Source organism: Paralichthys olivaceus, chromosome 14, assembly GCF_024713975.1.
Source record: "Paralichthys olivaceus isolate ysfri-2021 chromosome 14, ASM2471397v2, whole genome shotgun sequence".
Classification (NCBI taxonomy): domain Eukaryota; kingdom Metazoa; phylum Chordata; class Actinopteri; order Pleuronectiformes; family Paralichthyidae; genus Paralichthys; species Paralichthys olivaceus.
This window is the reverse complement of record NC_091106.1, coordinates 6,294,056-6,302,360: the sequence shown is the minus strand read 5'-3', so window position 1 is coordinate 6,302,360 and position 8,305 is coordinate 6,294,056. Positions and strand designations below refer to the sequence as shown.

General features: G+C 40.5%; 1 protein-coding gene across 1 annotated transcript in view; it reads left to right on the top strand.

Moving 5' to 3' along the window:
* The first annotated feature begins 2,870 nt into the window (after positions 1-2,870).
* dntt (deoxynucleotidyltransferase, terminal) overlaps positions 2,871-8,305 on the top strand; it is a 77,347-nt gene continuing 71,912 nt past the window's right edge. The window contains exon 1 of the mRNA XM_069538352.1: positions 2,871-3,147. Coding sequence (XP_069394453.1) covers positions 2,954-3,147 — 194 coding nt within the window. The 5' untranslated portion in view covers positions 2,871-2,953. The remainder of the gene's footprint in view (positions 3,148-8,305) is intronic.

Below are 8,305 nucleotides of genomic sequence, written 5' to 3'. Positions count from 1 at the left end.
GTGTTAGTAACACTGTATGTGTTTGATTCTCAGATTCCTCAGATAATGACGACAACATAAAACACACTCATATACTTTAATTAATAACAAATTCATGAAGACAAAAACAAAAAAGGGATCTGTTATTTCTTTATGAATGACTTGAGGTGTGCTCCTCCTGCACTGTCTTTTATTTTGTTATGAAGCATCCTCAACCTCAAATATTGATGATACAAAGCAGTAACTGTTCAGCAAGAAAACTGGATAATATGACTCACCTCCAGGCTGTGTTGTTCTCTCTTTTGATGCTCTGTTGGCTATTGATTTGGAAATATTTAATGCAAGAAGCTCACTGGAGCTGGCTCTTTCTGACACCATATGGCAACAGACAAAAGAAAACAGATCTGTGAAAACAATGCTGTATGCTCCAAGCATCAGACTTTGTTTGATCATATTTCATCCATCTAGATATCTGTCCATCTATACTTCCTTCCTTCCTTCCTTCCTTCCTTCCTTCCTTCCTCAAAGACTAAGCGCTCTTAATCTAACATTTAAAGAACACGTCTAAAGCAAATAGAGTGAGGGAAAAGTTCCTACAACAGGCACACTGGTTGAAAAGGGTTGCACTGATGTGAGTGCTGAAGTGTCCTTGGGTAGGATACTGAGCCCCAAATTGGCCCTGATGGTTGTGCTGGCAGTGTGTGAGTGATGTGTGATAGAGTGCTGCACATAGATGTGTGTGTAAACGGGTGAAGAACTGAACTGTAAAGCACTTTAAGTGGTCATCAAGACGAGAAAAGTGCAACATAAATACCATTTACCGAGTCTTAATTTATGATGGGTGTGTTTTGGGCATAACATGCGGTAAATTAATCAGGTGCACACTGTGGTGGATTAGTGGCAGATTTACCAGGGAGTGACAGACAGGGCGTCTCTGCACAGGAGTGAAAGTGAAAGCACACAAACCAACCATCTGTGTGTGTAACAAGCAGAGTGTTTGCTCTCTGTGCACCAGTAATGTAGGTGCATAGAACTGTCTTGTTGATGTGTCCTTAAAAACAGTAAAAGTTGCCACTGACCTTGGATCACAAAATTACAACCATGTTGGACTAAAACTAGCAAAGACACCTTGGGTCACACTTGGTCCTGATTTGTATTGGAAGTCAAGGGCCGAAATGTGCCCAATCACTCAACTCTCCTGTTTCCAGCAGGACACAACTGTGTTCATGAACACTGTGAGTAAGATAAATATGAGAATATGAGAATGAAAAAAACGAATCCAAATAAATGACAAGGCTCTAACAGTGACGACTTGAGCATTTTGTCCTTACTCTGCGTTTTGTCTGTATTTGTGTGTGTCCTTTTGAAGCTTAGAGATGGAGAAAACAGAGAAAATGGAGCTGTGCCACCAGAAATCATGGGGGGCAGTGAGATGACTATAGGACACGAAGAATACATTTCAACTATCACTGGTCGTTTGAAATGGATGCATCTCTTTACACAAGTGAAGGCAACATTAATGAGCCTTAACTCTGACAGTTGTAAGTAGAACACCATTAAATAAAAATATTCAAGATAGTTGCATCATTTTGTACAGATTTCCTGACATGTTTAGTATCTGAGAGAATTTTTACATAACAAATGAACTCCTGCGGTCTTTACCAGAATTAAAGCCGAGCTGAGTTTGGCTCATGGTCTCACTCACTGCCACATTGTCCTTTCTAACCAAATTGGATATGTATGATGATTATAATTATAAGATCATTTTGTCATGCACTCACTACTATGTGAGGCTAGATTAGAAATTAGCTTTAGTTTTAATTCATTTTCCTCACAGCGATTTCTCGTGGCAGTGTTAGAGCCATTTGTCGTAGTGATGTGAGAATTTCATCGGTCACTGTTTGGACAGGGGCCAGGGCCCTCGTATACATATATGATAAGGAGGTAAATCATCACACAGTTAGTCGTATCTGCCCTCTGACACTCATTAACCCCCACAACTCTGTGCTAATGAGAGCTGTGTAATATTGTGTGTGTAGCAGACAGAAGCAAAGTGTGCTTGTTAAACTGAAGAGAAGAACAGAGTGGTAATTAGATTTAGTCTAATCAAGATGCATAATTATGTTTCTTCTCATCTTCATTTGAATCTACAAATCATTCCTTTTTGGGGAAGTGATACAGATGCACCATGTTGTGCGTATCTCTTTATAAACAAAAGTAATAGATTAGTTAAACTGATTAAATCCATTTCTTGTTTATGTACCTTAGTCCTGCATATATAGTGCTTTACCTGTTCAACCCTGGCTTACGTGTATTTGTACAGAGGCCGAATGAGTTTGTGGGGTCTTAGGGGAAAAGCCCACAAAGACTCTTATTTTAGGCAGTAAGCTAATTAAAGTGGTGGAGCAGATGGTGCAGACTTGGTCAGACATAATGAGACGGTGAGTGGCGAGACGAACTGGACATGGCAGGACAGCTGTGATGGGTTTCTCGAGGTGACTAGAATTCAGGCACCTCCCAAGAGAGGCTTTACCCGAGCCAAGACAGTGGAGTTAAAACTGCATGAAAACTTCTGAGTTACTTGGAGCCATGTTTACTTCTTCCCCAAAGGCAGAGCAACTTTTACTGGAAGTGAATAATACCATGCCAACAGTTTTTGTTAATCTTTTGTTTTCTTCACATCCTCAATCATTCGATCTTGGCAGGTGTTTTTTGGTAAACACCAAATCCTCAGCACCTGTTGCCAGAAGCCTTTTCTGTCTGCCAACTCTCACCAACCCTGCTTCAACTGACACACTTAGTCCCACCATGGGCAAAAAAGCTATAACTGTCAAATAAACAACTGTGGCCTTATCAAAGTGGGTGTTTTTCTTAGGTGTTTTTTTCCTGAGTACCACACAATTACAGAAAAGGCTCACAACACCAGAAATTCATAGTGGTTCAAGAATACTTTGGACAGCCTGCCTCAAAAGAGATGTTCCAATCTCCCATTGTGCTTCGCGTGAAGAAAAGGCAGAAGCCGTTGGAAGACGGTGTTTCCAGGCCTGTAAAGGTGAAGTTTGAAGATGTGAGACTGTACCTGGTGGAGAGGAAAATGGGACACAGCAGGAGAAGCTTTCTGACCCAACTGGCCAGGTCAAAGGGCTTTATTGTGGAGGACGTCCTCAGGTTGGAAAAAGCTTTCCACTTTATTGTTTACTGACTAAGCAGGGCATGGCTCCTAAAAGCTTTTGAATGTGAAGCTAAAAGAACCACATTAATGTAGAGCTCATAGGGATGTGTTTTTTTGCTCTTGTACCAGCCAGAATGGTGTGATCTTGGCTTTCAAGCTTTTATTGCTACCCTAGTGAAATGGGAGGTCGCAATACCGTTTAAAAGCCTGCTCGAGCATGGCTGTGGTTTCAGGTAAAATGAAGACTCGGTTTTTGGAGCTCAAATAAACATTAATTTATTGTGAGTGGAAGACAAAATGACAGATAATGCAACAAATGTCAGATTTCAGATATCAATCTCTAACCCTCTTATTGACTGTTCTCCTGGAAAAATTGTTACCTTATAAAAAGACCAGTTCTCTAGTGAGATATTCAGTGTTACTTTGTGAAATTTTTTAAACTTGCACTTCTTTTTATGAAGTTAAGGTTCAATTAGCTAATTAAAGAGCCACTGCTGTCTCATGAATACTTGATTAGACACTGTTAGGGCATCCATCTAGCCTCTGCTACACCTTAGTGGATTTTGCCCCTGAGCCATAATTCAGCTCCTACATAAATAGGTTTAGCTGAGGAGGAAATGGGCTGAACTAGCTACAGCTGGTTGGCTGTGAGAAAACAAAAACATTGGAAGACAGGCAACAGAGCCCACACAAACTTTTTTAATGAGTTTGTTGAAAGTTGTCTGTTAAGTTGAACTTAAGAAGAGATTTTTTGCAAGCTTGTTTTGTACGATGATGAAATATCTATTGTGTGGTAATTATGGAAGCAGCATCTTCATCAGTTTTTTCTGTCCCTAATTGAAAGTATCTCTTAAAACCCAAACTGTGGACATAGCAGAAGCCCTCTGCTTGACGTCCACAGCGCTCTAGAGGAAGGATTCCTTTGAGGATAGACATACTGTTGATGTCCACCTCACATTTTTTTTTCAATCTACCCCTTAGGCAACTTAAATTCAGGCTTATTGAGCCCCTCTGGTGAGCAGATGTCTTTGTATGAATGTGTTCTTGCTTTTAATTTTAGAAATTCACAGTGAGGTCAGTTTTTTCTAAATTAAACTTCCCTTAAGATAAAATGAACAAGTGTTTAAATGTCGTCAATAACCGGTCCTCTTGAGTGTAGTATGCCCAACAGGTGCGTGTGTGTGAGTGTTTAAATGCATGTCTAACTGTTCCTGCCAGCCGTGCACCAGCTTGGCCGTGGCAGCATTCCCAGAAACACAGCTTGATCGCTCCTATGGTTACACTTGGCTTGATACAATTGTTTGAAACCAACGACAGGAAGTAGAGTGTGCCAGCCTCAAACTGTCATGAATTCTGCAAGCCGACAAAACTGATATCAGCTGCAGTTTGACAAAAACACCTCCCCTATCTAACCTCACACAAATTATAGGCACACTGCCTCGAGCATTTGGTCTGATGCACTGTGTGCATTCCTCTGTGTATGGTGGAATGTGCTCAAGCACATGCACACGCCAGTCTCCCGTGTCCTAATTTCGAGTCTGATGCACATGAACTTGGATCCAGATATCGACATGTTTGTCCTGGCTGATTGATGAGCTGCTATTAATGCTCCTACACATACACACGCACGGAAACAAACATGAAAACACACACACGCACACGCACACACACACACACACACACACACACACATACACACACTATGAACACCATAATTAACCCTTTCTAAGCCCTGTCCCCTACAGTTACAATTGCTATGCTTTCAGTTGTCAGACAGCATGTACTCTACAGTGGGCCTTTATTGACTGGTCTAAATTCTTAGCTATACTTAAACTTTTTGGATTTCAGATGGTTGCAACAGTTGCTTTTGTTGACTGTGGTTACAGCTGGTGCTGCTTTCTCTGACTTTTTAATGTTTTCAGCTGACTTGCTTTTTAACGGCAACCTCGCAAAAGCTTAACCAACAGGTCCCAAACATAGACTGTTTACAAAGAGGGACGAATGAGCCTCCCCGAAAGTGAAGCGAAAGCGTCTCAATCACCCCCTGGTGGCTGGCTGCAGTATAGGTCATAAACCCAGCCTCCTCCATGTTAGTGGAAGACTCATGGGCTAAACTATTAAGAAATACATCAAATTTTAGGTCGTTTTTATTGGGGTTTTTTTGTGAGTTTTGCTTTAGTTAGTAATTTAATGCTAAGAAAACGGGGTGCAAGTTTGTGATTAGCATTGGCAGTATCTCGATACCACGGCTCCATCCTAAACGCTACTGGATAGACTCTAACTCAATCTGACATCATCTGCACAAGATGGCAGCGGTCATATCCGGGATATTAAGGCTTCATTTCTGGATAGTAGGAAGAAGTGGAGAAATTTTTGACATCTTTATATACAGTCCGTGTTCCCAAGCTAAACAGCATTCTTGCCAAAGACACGAAAAAAAAAAGCCGCAGTGTACAGCTACTAAGTCCCAGTACTATTTGTGTAATGGACAATTTGGGATTGTTGCATAATTCTAATGCAGCATTCATACATAACAAGTTTAATCTAATAAATTCAAGTATGTATTTGTAAATGTGATGCATTTTATCTTCCTTCTTACAGTGATTGTGTAGCCAATAACTCAGATGTTGTCTTGTAAGAGCAGCTGCTAAAGACAAACAAATGAAACCTCGCCATAGTGTAAAAATCTGTTATGGACACACTCAGTCTTTGATTTGATTGTTGTTTTTCCCTTTTGGAAGGGACAGGCGGGTAGCTGCTGACAAGAACAGGGCAGAGAGATGAGATCGAGAGAGTTCTCCATATCAAAGCCCATCGACTTTAGCTTGTCCTTGTGTCTGGGCTGAGTCCCACTGATTCAATCTGGTGCTGGGCTTGCATTCTACCTCATTTGCATGTCAATCTGCCATTTTACATTCTGTGTGGCTACGCATTAAGATAATGATCCAAATTTTATATCTTGGTAAACATGACACGAGTAGAGAGTGCTTTTCGACCCTTAGATCTCCAATCTTGTTCCAGCAGAGCAACTCAACCCCTTAGCAGTTTTAGAGGAAATCAACCCTTTAGCCAAATATCTATTACTGTGGTCAGACAATTGAATTTAGGCTTTTGTGTCCCCTAAATTCCTCAAACGTGTCTATTGTAGAGATTCATGTATTTGTCAATTCCTTTGCACCGTGATTTTCTTTTTTCTTAAAACATGGACCATCAGTGACCTGACTGATAATGCCAAGCAGATAGAGGATTAGTTTTGTCAGTGATTTGATCAATTAGGCCTCAGCCTGAGCTCTGCTGGGACCTCCCCTTAAGGAGTCTTTCCGCTGATTTACCCACGCCAGGAGAGAGGAAGAGGAGGAGTGTGCACAGGGTAATTATACACGGCTGGGCGCTCTGATTGGGTACGGTACTTAGACACTGTTGCAGGAAGCAGAGGGGAGGAGGCCATGATAAAGAGTCTGTTGAAAGTCTCGACGGAGCTATAGAAGGCAATGGTTGAATGAGTTCAGCGCTCAGCTATCAAACAGTTGAAAGAGACACTGATGTTCTGTGCTGATTGTTCACCCAGTGTTGATCATGACCATGATCTGAGCTGCATTTCAAAAGCGTCACTGGAACATTTTCACTCTATAAAGCTTTCTAAGGCAAAAATAGGAAAAGTATATTTGACGAAATCAAACAGTGAAGCAAGCAATTCATGGTATGCTGTCAATCAGTAAATGTGGAATCAAGGTTTTCTAACTGCTTATGTTTTGCATAAAGAGAAATCACTTCAGGCCCTGGAAACATATTCTCTTAATCACTTCTGACACAGTTTTTGTTTTTTCACATGGGAGTTTTTTTCTGTGCTTCGGTGCTAACCCTAACCCTTTCTGCTTTTGGAATAGGAGGCCTTGATGTGACATGCCTGTGTGCACCAATGAGAATTTTAACATGTGTGCATGTGTGTTGAGTCGGCAAGGATGAGGAACACAGGTGTTTTTCAGAAAAAAAAGGGGTTTTATTTAACCAAAAATGCGAAAGAAAAATACTTAACAAAAATAGAACAAAAGTCTGGGCCCATAAAAGAGGTCAAACTAACAGAACTTACATCAAACAATAAACTCAATATAAAGTGAGTTAACTGAAACAAACTAAGAGAATGACTGCCCAACAAAAGACAAAACAGACCCCCCCTAAACTAGTCACATAAGGACACATATATAGTGGCTGATCAGACCAACTACACACAAGGAAACACTACTGACTAAATTACCAACAAAATAAATCAGGGCAATCAGATAGTCAGTATAAATAAATCCTTCTTCTAGCCTAACAAAATAATTCAGTAAACTAATACAACCCAAAGCATTACTAAACTCTAAACTAAATCCTCAAATCCCCCCATGATGTGGCCGGCACTTGGTTTGGCCCAATTGGCCACTTCCTTAAAAAAGGGCTGTGCTTCCTGGGGGTGGATCCTTTCGCCCAAGCCTCTTAGGAAGCCCCTGGGCTGCAACAGCACCCTTTGCACTGGTAATTCAAAGAAAAGATAAATTAGAAAAGCAGTTTAACTTAACAAACAAAATAATGATTGTAGGAAAGTTAACACAATGTGCATGCTACAAATAGAACTAATGTACCGTGGAAAGGCTAAATAAAATGTGTGTATGTTGTTTAAAACAAAATCCATGTGTGTTGTTCTTTGTGCTCCGCCATGTGCTTCAAACAATGTAAACTAAATGAACTGAAAGAAACTTAGTGTGAGCGCCAGAGGGTTACTGACATTTTAGATTAGTTGTGAAGCCACAGGTGTGGCCATCACAGTGTGTTGCTGCTGTCAGTCCAATCTAATAAAAAACAATGGTAATCAACAGGATAAATACTAGACAACAATGTTTTGATCCAAACTATAATTATTTTTATGGTCATTAAATTTCGTAGAGATGTGACACCAAGATAACGGCTGTTGAAGCAGCTAGCGTAATCAAAATGTTTGTATTGACAATTGATCATATGACTACTTGAAAAAGGGTCACTCATGGAGTTAAATGCACAAATTGTCATGTAACTGAACTTTCTCTTTCAGCTCGTTAGGTCAAATAGCTTGCTCACACGGGCACATTAAGCAACAAAAGAGCAAGATATGTCTCTCAGATGTTGATGGAGACCAAA